The following is a 13,919-nucleotide window of genomic DNA, read 5'->3' on the forward strand; positions in this document are numbered from 1 at the left end:
GGCTGCTCCTAACTTTATGGACGCAGGTAAAAGAACTGCCTGCATTTCGGCAGAATTGGCTTGTGGTGGTAATTTGTTTCAAAGGAAGAGCGCGGGGAGGGTTAGCTTTGGGCGGAAATTGATCGGGGACGACTTTGGGACGGTTTGTAAATTTTACCTTTCCACTTAAACCGGTGATGAGATTTGAGTACTTTGTCGCTCCCTCCTTTTGAAAGAACAGCACGTATTGTTTTGTGAAACTACAAAAAAGAAACCCGATTTTTTTTTTCCCCGGGGAAGATTGGAAAGCTACGGCTTTACTGTTGTCTATTTGCAAGCTCCCTTAACTAGTCGATGCTTCCAATTGTATGTTTGCTTTGGAAGAACGCGGAGGCAAACTTGCATTGCGCGTTTGCGCGTCGCACCCTCGGCGTTTTTAATCCATTTCCCGAACGCATTGATTTAAAAAGCAGTAACGCGGTTTGCATCTCTTCCAATTACTTTTAAAAATGGGGAGTGCCTATTCGGCTGGCATCAAACAATTTCGAAGTGCCTATTTTAGCTGCCTGTGAAGCATTCTGCAGGTCTTTTGCGCGGCTTGCAATCAGCCTCCCTATTACTGCGATAAGCCGGAATTGCGGCACTGTTTCCTCTCTTTTAATAGTGCCCATGGTTTTAAGTTTTATCAGAAGGCTACTTTGTCGTTGGGAACTCTGGACCGGCCGCTTGTAAATCTCCATGCACTTTTTTCCCCAGACACTACAGTTAATGAGGTTCTCCCTTTTTGCTTCTTTATTTTTAGGTCTCCCAGTCCACGGGCTATTTCGAGCTGCAGATTAACTCGGTAAAGAATGTAAACGGCGAATTGTTGAATGGGGAATGTTGTGATGGCATGAAACCCCCAACGAAAGTGGACTGTAGTCGGGATGAGTGTGATACTTACGTGAAAGTCTGTCTGAAGGAATATCAGGCTAAAATCACGCCTATTGGGACATGCAGCTACGGCTCCGGATCTACTCCTGTTCTTGGTGGAAATACTTTTTATCTGAACAGCCGAAATTTTCATCAGGGTAAAAACCACGACATGGGGAGGATTGTTATACCTTTTCAGTTTGCTTGGCCGGTAAGTCCAGTTTCTTCGTTCCTGGTCTATTTTTCTAATAAGCAAACGTGGTTCTGCAGCCGCGTTTATTAGTAGCTGCTTAAATGGGCTATATCTTGCTGCCGCTTTTGACTTACTTTGTGGGTAACTACAGAACTGTAACTTGAGTTGGGTTTTTCTTACGCCCGTTCTGGTTTGTGGAGGATAGTGTGTCTAACGGGCGGCTTTCTTTTCCTTCCTGCTCTTCCCCCAACACGCGGAAGGCGGGGGGGGGGGAGGAAACCAAGTTGAGGTTGGAAAAAGAGCAGCATCGCAATCTCTCGCGTTTCATTAGAAAATTTTCAAGTTTTTCCTTCAATAGCCACGAAACCTAGCCACACGTTTTGTATTGTGGATATATGGGAACCTTACGCGAATTTGTGTGGCGCGGGTAATAAAGCTTAAGTTTCCATGAGCCAGTTGATGGGGACAATAAGCTGAAAGATGGGGATTACTTTGAAAAATGGAAAACGCCGCACCTAGAGGCATCTCATAGGGGCGTGTCTACGCTTGGTAGGAGCAGCTGCCAGGAGCGGGGGAGGCGAGGAGTAGAAGCCCGGTGTGCGATAGCGTCTCTTCGCGTGGCCAGGTGCGAGTAGTTGACCTCTGCGCCAAACCTTTTTGTTATTGCTCAAGAATTCTCCCATAGATGAAGATACTTACGGCTTGCATATTCTCGGATTCTTCATCTTCTCTCTCCGGCGAAAAGTGCTGCTGCCCAACCCTGTTAAAATATATTTGTATTACATACACCTCCGGTTTCCTGAACACTTCTTTGGATTTGCAAAAGCGTCTTTCCAGCAGAGGGCGCGTGTAACTAGTTTTCCGCCTGGCTGCGCCTTCATTTTTTTATTTTTTTTATTTTTTTTTTTACTTTTTGTTTTTCTTTCTAAAGAAATCCTTAACGTGTATCACAGGGCGTGTGCGCAAAGGAGAGAATTGTGCCGGCGGGGCGTGGAAGGAGGCGGTGGCTGCCGCCGCTGCAAAGCAAGCAGCTGCTCTTAGCCCCAAGCTACGGGAAAGCGCGGGGCGCGTGCTGCTGCTCGCGAAAGGCGCGAGCTACTTGGCTCCTGGGACTAGACCTGGCGCGGGTAGGGAGGAGGCGTGGCGAGAATACTCACCCGCCTGGCGCGCGCCTCAACAGCGACCGTTGGACTAAGAGCGCTTAAGGGCGAAGCGCGTAGGAGCCTCGCTTCTTGCTTTGGTCTCCTCAGGCTTAGTAGGGGGAGGGAACAGCTGGAAACCTGCTCCTGGTTTTCCATAACATTCTTGTTTCCTTCCTTCATGGTTTTTTTTTATTCAATTCTGCTTACTATTTAGGAAATCGATAACTGCTGCAGTCGATTTCTAATTTATACCAAAATTTAATTCGTGGTAATAAAATCCGTTGAGTACATGTGAAGTGTGGTACACTCTGCAAAAAGGGTAAGAAACCAATTAACTCAAAAGGAGGAAGAACTTGTAGTTTGCTTAACGCTTCACTCTTGACTTTAATCGTGATAGGATGGGTTGATACTGCAACCGCGGTAACTGGACTTATACATATTAAAGCAAACATCAGACAACGTGACTTAAAATGACACTGAGCTGAGACTGTAGTTATATTAAAAGCCAAGTTCTACGGTTAGAAAATCGTTTTATCTATAACTCTTTGGACTACATTTTTTTCTGTTCAGCTGATCAGTTGTGCTGGCAGTGTATATTGCACATATTTATTTAATTTTGATATAATTTAAATCAATATAAAACTATCAAATTGTGGAGTTGTCCCTGTGAGTTTTTACAGCACTTCCAAAGCATGCAGAACAAAAGCCCAACTGTGGAATCATTATTTTCACCCTTACTGTAGTTGCATTTGATTTCTGCTCATGAGTACTTGTGTGGCAGTAAATAAAGTACTTTAATTTTTGGCTGTTTACCAGAGTATGTGTAGATGTATGATTGTTTGCAAAACAGAATACAGTATTATATGCACCACAGGGAACAAATGGGAAGGAATGAGAGATCCTTAGAATGCTTCACAAAAGAGTCTTCACAAAAGAGTATGTGGAATGGATTTCTCTGTATATTTTTTTACTAAAAGGAAAAGATATTTCCTAAACTCATGCTGAATTCTAACAATACAGCAGGTGTATAGGAATATTTGTCATTTGTACTTTTTAAAATAGTTTCTATTGGTGTGTAAAAGTGGCTAGTCTTGAAATAACTAATTAGCAATAGAAGATAAAGCAAAAGAGCATACCTAATACAGTACAATCCATCCTGTTTTCAATTTTAAATGGAGTTCATTTAGCAAGTTGCAGTTCCTTGTGATGGTCACTTTTATAGCTGACTGTACTTGTTGCATTCGCTGTTGAGTCTATTTTGTTGCTATTAGAAGCTAGCAATTCATATTTTCATAGTTGTTTTCTTAAAAGGTACTGTAGGCTATATAATCAAAACTATTCAATTCTTGAAATATTTCCTTTAATTGAAAGATCATTTTCATTGCATTTATTAGAGAAAAAGATTATAAATACAAAATTTGTGGGAGATCCAGATATCTTGATGAGATTTCCTTTATGATGGAATTTTTTAGCATTAAATTAGAACAATAAAACAGTGCTTTGAGTATGCTCTGTGTGGAATATAGTTGTGTAATTGTGATGAATAATACTTCATTGATGAGACACAACTCTTACATTTTACCCATACAAGTTAAGGATTTTAGAAAGCTGTTCCTTAGTCCAAAGGCTGAGTGAGCAGCTTTTATTGGCAACTGGTCATTTTTGCTGCCTGAAAAAAGTAGTTGCTAATACTAAATACTGGTTTTGATGAATGGGTCTAATTTAGGTTATCTTGATACTTAAGGTCTGCATATTATAACATACATATTTAATTGAGGGAATGGAGACTAGTGGGCCATTGTTCAGTATATTCTGTTGGTTTTATACAGATCTGGATGCCAAAACAGTCTTCTGACTAAACTGGCTTCGTTTTTAATCACATTTTGAAAAAGTCATATTTTATCTTCAGCACTTAATTTTGACTAAAACACTTTGTGTATGCTTTAATGATAATATTTTTATGTTTTAACCTTTTTAAAATTTGTGAGGTCCTTTAATTTGATGTATTGCTTCAAGATCTGACAATAAGCATCTTTTCAGCCTGTTGACTTTGCAATATTAATACTTCGTTTAAATCATTGTGCAAGTGTTTGAAGTTGGGAAAAAGTCAAATTTAGCTGAAGTAATGAGACTAGGATCCATAAATGTTTCTCTTGGCTTCATCACATTTCAGAAAGGTTATTTAAAATCTATATAATAGCAAGATGATCTACAAAAATATTTCAGGTTTTCCTTTCACATGTAATATTTTTATTTTTAAAATATTCCCAGCCTATTGTTTATAAGGGGGTAATTGAAATAACTTTTTATTGAGTTCCTTATTCTAAATATGTATATTTGTCACACTAGGGTTCTTTGAAAACACTCTTCAAAATTAATGGTACAGCAGACCATATCTGCTGATTTGGGGGTATACTAGTAGCAGTGCAAGAAAGATGAGAAGCAGCCATACTTGCCTGAAGGGTAACAGATATGTTTTAACAAAACCGTATCACTCAAACCACAATGCCACAGGATGAACAGTCTGCAAATTGTCAAATTAACCTGAGGAAAGGCAGTAGAAATTAAAACATTGATCCCTTTCACTGCAAAGTAAGATGGGAAGAATGCTTCCCGTAGTACAGAAGATAAGACTTCTATGCAACTTACCACTACTTTTCCTGATAAAATTTTATGAATTATTGTCTTTTATAGTGATTAACATAAGTCTGACCTTAGATTTGTTCTTTCCTACACTCTGATGAGTAATAAAGTGTAATGGCCTATTAATCTTTTTTGTATGCATAATATTGCAATTAAGAAAATGGGTCGAACACAGCATAGTTATCTTTTGGGGAGTATTCAGTTAAGCATACATCTTCAATTATATCATGTCTCTAGTTTTAATTCTCACCTCATTTAAGAAAGTCTGACTACACTTAAATTTCTCACTTTAGATGATGCTGAGTTTTCATCAACTAATAGTGTTTTCACATGAGTGAATAACTGCATATTTGTTAGGATATGTGTAGAATGCAGTAGAGGTATCTGTCCTGTGATGTAGTTTTTTACTCTGTTTAAATTGTTGTAAAATGTGGAAAAATCACAATTATTTGGGTAGATGGGTGACTATAAATTTGTTAAATAAACATTTTCTTGAAATCTATAAAACGGGATTTTACTATCACTGCTGTATATGAAGGAGTTATAATTTTTTGTTTTGGCATGTCATATATATGCTTGTATATAGCTTGTCATATATATTTAAAGTTTTTAGTAAGGTGGGAATTAGGATTGAAATAATGTTGATGTTTGATGTTGGTGAAGACTGCTGAGAATAGTATGGACAATCAAAAAAATAAATGGATTATTAAAGAAATCAATTCAGAATTTTCTCTTGAGGCTTAAATGACCACACTCAAATTCTTCTACTTTGGACACATTATGGAAGGAAAGTAGAGAAGAAGGCAACCTACAGCAAGGTGGATGGACTTAGATATAATAGTGATGGGCTTATGATTGAAATAGGTGAAGAATCAGATGATGTGTATAAATTAGAATGGAGAAAATATGTGGTCAAAAAAGATCCAGCACCACCTTTTCAGCTTATAGACCAGGGGTGTCAAACTCAATTTCATTGAGGGCCGCATCAGCATTGCGGTTGCCCTCAGGAGGCCGGGTGGATGTGGCCTGGGTGGGCGTGGCCTGCTGGGTGGGCGTGGCTAAAGTGCGTATGGCCTACTGGGTGGGCATGGCCAGCTCTATATCGTTCGCATCAAGGGTGCCTATGGGGGCCTGGGCAGGAGTGGGACAGATCTGAGGGTCTCTGGCAGGAGGAGGGTCCCTGGGCCAGAGCTAGGGCAGTGGGGGTCGTTCCCTCAGTTTCCAGGATGGCTTCGCGGGCCACATAAAACCACTTCACAGGCCGGATCTGGCCCCCGGGCCTTGTGTTTGACATGTCTGTTATAGACTAATGATAACTTCAGTGCTTTTACTGCAATTGTGATAATGTTGCTATAGTTTTGGAAAAAAACAATAAAACTTACCTGTATTTTGTGGATTATTTTGCAGCTATTTTTATAGAAATGAAATATATGATCCAAATTGTTTCTCATAAATTAATATATTAAATATATTAAACTATTGTCTTGGATCATGATTCAAATGCAATTAAAGCAACTAATCTATCTACATATATTTGCTGTTTTGGATTGCCTATTTTCTAATGATGACTTTGCTCATGCTTTCCTTCCCATGTTTTTAAAAAAGTTTATTTTTTAATTAAAGCAAATTCAAGTTTGTATTCTGCATAGGACTTGATAGGGTAAATTTGAGATAAGCTAATAGAATGTATTGGAATAGAATGGATGAAAAAGCAAATCTTAGAAAGTGGTCAGGATGGTGAACAATTAATGATTAATATAAATTTAAGCAACATTTGTAAAACATTGCTCCTATTAAGACATTAATTTGCAATGAAAGATGAGTGTAGGGTGAAGCAAATTAGTATTTTTTTTTAAATATGCCAATTAAGTTTGAAACTACTTCACAACATGTCATGGCAATGAGTCTTGTACATTTGCAGTCTTAGGAGATAGCTCACCTCAACCTCCCAAAATTGTGTGATTAAATAAATTGTATTTATGATTAAATAATGTTAGATTTGTTTGGTTACCTTGAAGCTCTCTTATCTTGCTCAGAATGTGGTTCTTAATTGAAGGAGTAATTCTATGCACTGTTTATTATGTGGGATGGGGAGGATATAGCTCTTACTGGGTAGATAGTGAAAGGCTGCTGTACAGAAACTGAACATACCAGCCCAAACCCTAAACTCTTAAAAGGAATCATGAAGTTAGGCATGAGAGAGTCAGGTTAAGACTACGTCGGTTGCCTAGCTTATTACTATAAACTACAGATTTGTTTTGAAGACTATTATTTCATAAGAATTAACAAAATAACCTTATTAGGACTGCCTTTTATTCTTGTAAAGTTTTGATAAACCAAAAATTAAAGTCATTGAGTAAGTGGAAGTGATCTCTTAAAGATCAAGTTGCCAGGCCTAACTATGGTTGTTACAGATATTACAGGAATACCTGTAATAAGTGTTTAAGACTTAAAAGGTATAGAGTACTGTAATCAAACTACCGTAATTTGTTAAAATGACTTTTTTATTTCAAAGTGGGTTAATGAAACAGTAAAATAGAAGCAATACTAATACTATTAATACTATTTTTTCTTGTAAGGAGAACTTTTAAGTTGCACAACTGATGCAAGAATTCAGCTGATAATTTGGAAGTTTTAAGATAAAATAGATAGTTTCTGTCTTTTAGTATCAATCGTCAACAGTAAAGGAATAAACTGCCACAGACTGTCTCTTGGTATAGCAGCCATGATGGCTCTGGAGAAGATACTCAAATGCCATGTTGTGACTGTACCAACAAAAATCAGAATCATGGAATCATGATATTAACTGTGAAACTGAAAGTGACAGTTGGATTTTGAAAAAGCAGTGTGTTGATGCCTTTGAACTTTGGTGTTAGAGAAACTCCTGAGGATACTCTATACAGCCAAGAAAACAAGTAGACCATTAAACTAGTCCACCCAGAGCTTTCATTCTGGGGAAAAATGACCAGGCTCACATTATCCTACTTTTGATACATCATGAAAAGACCTGGAGCTTAAATGTTCAGTAAGATAGAAGGAAAGGACAACAACCATCAGCAACATAGATTGCTTCCATTAAAGTGGTGAAGAATGTACCATTGGAAGATACAAAGGATCAGGTTGGGGAGATTGATATGGAGGCCAGTAGGAGTTGAAAACAACTTAATGGCACATAATAAATAATGGCAAACCTGATTCTGATTGCCGACTTCACTCTTTCTCTTTGTTATCCAGTAGATGTTTTTGTAAATGTGAAAGGAAGCCAGAGGTTATTTATCTGCTGATTCCCATTCCCATGGTTTCTGTAAAAGAGTAGGGAAGGTGGCAATGTTCTATTGATATCTACAGAACATTTAATTTATTTAGGAGGTATTGTGTTTTAAGAAATCAGTATAAATTAGCTTATGATGGTTGGGATTATTTTTTTTAAATTATATGTAATCTTGGATTTTGATGTGTTCTACATTAGGTTTATATTCATTCATGGGCTACTTTGCCTAATTTATTTGCATGTTTATACACATACTTCTTTGCCACTATAGCAAGGCCATTGTCATAATGCAGGGGTCTCCAACCCTCCAGGCTGTGGCCCATTACTGAGCTGTTACCTATTTGGAATTGGGCCACGTGAGTAGCTGGCCGGAGTGTGTGCGTGCACAGTTCAATTTGCATGAGTGGCAAGTTGAACTGCACGTCTGCCTGCCACTCATACAAGGGCTGCGCACGTGCATGTTGGCCTGCCACTCACACGGTCCAGTTCCCCTTCCCCCCCCAGCCAGGCCACGAAGCAGCAAAGATTGGAGGCCGCTGCCTTAATGAAATGTTATGTTATAATTCACACAAACACATATTATTGCTAAAGGAACTCAGCAACTAATACATTGAAATAGTTGTCTCACAATGTTTTTCTTTTTTTTTTTATTGAAAAGTTTTAAAATACAATTTTCCTTTGAAAAACCCCCCTTCCCCCTCCCTCCTCCCCTCCCTACCTCCCCCCTACCTCCCCCTCTCCCTCCTCCCTCCCCTGCCTCCCCCCCCTCTACTTCCCCTCCTCCCCCCCTCCCCCCCCCGACTTCCCAGAGCAAAATACAAGGTATATATCTAAAAAGCAATCATAAACAATCATATACTAACAATTATAAACTCTAAAATCCATCACTCTCTAGCTTATATAGAGTAAACCAATCCTTAACAATACTAAATATGTATAAAAAACTAAAATAAAAGAAAACTAGCATCATTCCCATCTATGTTCTTCCACAATTCACTATTACCTAGACATATTCTCACTTACACATCACAAGCACCTATCCCTATTAACCTCTCTAGCCAAAATAGGCTATAATAGATAGTTCTTACACAAATTAACCCGCATTAACCCACAAAACTTTCTTCCTCTTCCTCTGTAGTAAATTGTCCATTAATTCCAAATTGAACATTCTGTTACCAGACATATCATCCCAAAACTCTTAAAAACACAACTACCACTTGACTATAAGTATATTGTGGAAGTTCCATAGATTTCTACTGGTCTTATTTCTTTTTTGAGCGTTTTAAGGCAGCACGCGTCACCCTCTCACAATGTTTTTCAATCAAATGCTAATATATTAATCTGGCAAACAGCCACAATTCGGAGAAAGCCTAGATCAAAAAGTCACCTTCTTTGTCCAAATACTACAGTATATTTCACAACAAACAGTAACAAAATTAAAAGTCCACAAGTGGAAATAAAATAAAACTCAGCTGTCAATTTGTGTCTGCACTTTATTTGAAATGAGGTTCAATCAAGAATCACTTTTTAGAAATTGAGTATTTTTAAATACTATAAATGGTATATAAAATATTAAATGTTCTGTATTTCCCTTTTGACTTAATAAATGTTTACAAAACAAAGCTTCACAAAGCAAATTAAAAACAGGATTTTATTTTGAAGGAATTCTAAAGTACTTGGTGCTGTATGTTTTCTTGATCTGTAGGTTTTATATCTGTATTATATAGAGATATATAAATACATTATACAGGCCAAAGAACAAAAATGATTTATTTTTATCCAATATTCCTACAAGCCTTAACTGAAATACGTTTCATAAAAATACTGAGTATTGAATATTGGTAGAAGTTGGGGGAACACATACCGTTAAATTGAAAAAATTATTGCAATTTTAGATAATATTGTTGCTGCTAACCTATAGAAATAATTGACTGAGATTCTGAGAATTCCTGCTTAGTTTGTGTCTGCAGGTATTAGTAGCATTTGTTTGTTCTTTCTAGGCAATCATGGTTGCTAGTTAAAAGAGGCAGTCTAGATTTTCAGTTACCGATGGTTCTCCAATGTGACCATTTACGAAAATGTTATTGTGTCAATGATACATTAATACTTTTCTGGCATAAAATATTGCTTATATCTCTTGATCACCAGTCATTGGGGCTTTTTCTTTCTTACTAGATTTTATATATGGCTGAGTTATGGTTACTTTTTAAAAAAATATTTAGTTTTATATTAAACCTTTCATTCAACAACTCAAGGAGATTTACATAATATTCTCTCCTCCAGTAATAACTCTATGGGATAGAATAGACTAAGAGAAAGTGACTGGCACAAAGTTACATGATGCTTAAAGTTGCACAACATTGTTTTTTTTTTACATGTAGAGGAACGTAAACTGATGTACAAGTTCAGGTGCAACTATAAAAAGCTACTGTACTATTTCTTAGCACTGAATGATCATATTTTCATATACATTTACTGTATTGCTATTTATACCCAAACTACCCATTGATAATTCAGTAAAATAATAGATACATTTGGTTCTACTTTGAAAATTTGATAACTTCTTCACTTTGCCATTGAAAGTATACCTCTGATACTTAAAATTATTGTATAGAAGTAAGTACTGATTGCAAAAACAAAATGGGGATATATTAGTTTGCAGTATGAGGGAGCATTTTAAGCCCATAACTCATCATATAAAAAGTATGTATATATGTGTATGTGTGTGTCACAGAAGACCAGTAAAAGATTGCAAATTTAGGTTTGTTTGATGAGGTTGCTAAGAAACTGAAGACTCTGGAGGAAGTGGATATTGTCTGGCCAAAAGCATAAATTTTTGCTTTCTGAATGCTTTTCTTTAGATTAATTTCATGTTTAAGTAAAGAGATAATTTTGAACATTCTAAGTGGTATTAAGTATCAACAGTAAATACAAAATTGTGGTCTAGTTAAGACATTGAATTACATCATGATTTTTTTAATGATAAATAAATCATAAGTGGCTGGGTGATACAACACAGGAAACCATAAAATATGTTTTATAAACCAAAATTTTGGAAGCATACTAAGCAAGAAAACCAAGAAACCACATTAGTAGTAGTAGTTTCTGAATCTAATTCTTCCTTTCCACAGGTCCTAGAACTATAGTCTTTTGATATTTTGAAAAAAGCTCATTTATTAAAGTTACATGAACTGAATCCACATGAATGCACAGCAATTAAAATAGCAGTAACATACACCAACCATTGTGTCTACAATAAATTTTAGCATACTAATTGCTCTGTTAATTTCAGATGTATGTATTAAGATGCTAAAAAAACATAACTAAAATCTGTATCAAAATACATACAATGTGTTCATTAGGATGCCAATTAACTACTAAAGGCTCTTTGGAATAATTCTGTCTTTCATTGCTTTCTTATAGATTCCCCTGTGGGGAAAATCTAATATCTAAAGGAAAACTTTTCCACAAATTGGTACCATTATAGAAAGGCAATGCCTCCTCACCTCCAGACACTTAAGAACCTGTCCTTATTTGATTGCAATATATGGGTCTGAAAAAATGGGTCCTGGAGAGATGTTGATTCCACTTCACATAGAGCCTTTTACGTCTGAAAGGCCTATAAATGTAATGGTTCATTTATGACTGGAGATCCACAACTGGTACACTTGCCAGAGCTGAACAAAAACCCTTTGACCAGTTTCCACTTCCTTCCAACAAGGATCTCCAAGTTACTATTGTGGCTTCCTAAAGAATGGTGTCTTCTCTTCAAGAAAGAACATATGGAATTTAATTCCTCATTGGACAGGCAGTAATCACATCTATCTTGAGTTTAATTACACCTTATTTAATTGTATCTAGATCTTAATAGCCTCTAGACACCAGGGCAAAAGTTCCAATATCACCTGTATGCCCTGAGGTGGTAAGCATGCTGATGATTGTCATTCAAATGATCAGATGAGCTTTCTCAGCAATTTAATGTGGATGTTAATTAACAAGGGGGAGATATTAAGCTCTGTGACACTTCACAAATTTATAGCCACAAGATTTTCTTCTATAACTACTGACTGAAACTGTCCCTAAGGACCATTGTAATGCATTTCCTTCATCAACTCTTGTAGGCAGTCAACCAAGGTTAGTGATATGGAATACTGCTGAGAAGTCCAGAAAGAATTAAGAAGGGGCATAGGTTTGTGAGAGAAACAGGTTCAAATTGAGAGCTGTATGTAAATGCTGCAAAGTAATACTGCATGGATAAATACATTGTACCTCTTAAAAAGAATATTTAACTTCATTCATTACTGCCTCTGTATTATTATTCTATAAAATGTTTGCCATGTTGCTAAGCCTTGGGTAGAGTGACAACTAAAGTGAAATAGGTGGAAAGATTCAGTTGCTCTTCCCACTCTGTCCTTATAGGTTTATGTCAATTTAAGCATATTAGTGTTCCTGTGGAGATGGGGAAAACTGGAGAATTCAAAGTACAGTCTTCAGATGAGTTATCATTTATGTTTGCCCTGCATTTATGTGGGAACCCACTGTCTTTACTGGAGCTTGCATAAGTTAGTTTCAAACTAATGGAATTGCAATAGGTTAGTCCCAAATGCAATATTACTCTTAATTATTTTGATTTAGAATGATAAAGTCTAGGTGGTGAAAAGCTGAATCCCTTTCATATTACTACTTGATAGCAGTCCTCCAGCAGATCTCATTTCCACCTTCTGAGAGAATGGAATGATCTTGGCAAACAGTGTATGAGGACTTTGCTATCTGGAGGTAGAAAAGATAGGCAGCAGTGAAAAAATGTTTGGTTTCAGTGTTGAAAGATAACAACACCAAATACCTTCAAATCATTTTGAATGTGCCTTTGTATGGCAGAAGAAAATGGGAATTATTAAAGCAAATTCTCACTCCTTTTTCCTTTGATCTTAGCACCACAAAGTGTATTTTGATACAATAATCAGCACTAATATAAACTAAACTTAAAGGAAAGAGTGGAAAGAAAGAAGAAAAAGTGCAAGTAAAGAGAAAAGGTAAATAAATATATAAAGAAGTTGTAGGAGATGACCACACTTGAGCCCAAGGAAGGGCTCAAATGTGTCATCCGTCTCGAGTCCCTTCATTCCTACAAGAGATCTACTGGTAAGTCCAGCCCATCTTGAATTTTATTGACTCATATATACTATCTTTTTGCTTTGTCCATTAGTATTTCATATTCTTGTAGAGAGCATAAGCTTGCAATAAACTTATATACATTTGAACTGCCTGGACTTCCCTGATTTTCCTGCGCTTAATCACAACAAATACTGTATAAACAAATTTAATAATTCATCCCCTCCTATACATTAAACACATCCCTGTCAGGCGCGAAAGATCAGGTCCAATCTTCTGAGTTGGGAAGATTCCTGTACATAGGCATAATTAGCAATAAATTAGTTGGACTTTCAAGTGTGAACTTGATCTTTTACATATGATACTCAGTGCCATTAAACTTAACCTGTATACCACTTCTGTTTAGAGATGTGGTAAATAAGATGTGGCATATGTAGGTTCTTTTCTCTTATTTCAAATCAGCTAGCGTAAGTTTGGCATAATTCAGTTTGATTCTGAAATCAAAGTTGTAAATGTTCCAGTTAGACTTTTAAGTCCACTAGATGATGTGAAATCAATTATAACTATTGTCAGGATTTCTAAAGAGGATTCTGGAAAGAAAAGTCCTATTTTCAGTATTAGCTGTATATTTACGTCCATACCTCTAATTAAAAGATTCTCCTCTACC

General features: G+C 36.7%; 1 protein-coding gene across 1 annotated transcript in view; it reads left to right on the forward strand.

The window, feature by feature from the left end:
- The first annotated feature begins 859 nt into the window (after window positions 1–859).
- Window positions 860–13,919, forward strand: part of JAG2 (jagged canonical Notch ligand 2) — a 77,104-nt gene continuing 64,044 nt past the window's right edge. Inside the window, exon 1 of the mRNA XM_083359991.1 lies at window positions 860–1,102. Coding sequence (XP_083216117.1) covers window positions 872–1,102 — 231 coding nt within the window. The 5' untranslated portion in view covers window positions 860–871. The remainder of the gene's footprint in view (window positions 1,103–13,919) is intronic.

Source organism: Vipera ursinii (assembly GCF_947247035.1).
Source record: "Vipera ursinii genome assembly, chromosome: 1".
Lineage (NCBI taxonomy): Eukaryota > Metazoa > Chordata > Lepidosauria > Squamata > Viperidae > Vipera > Vipera ursinii.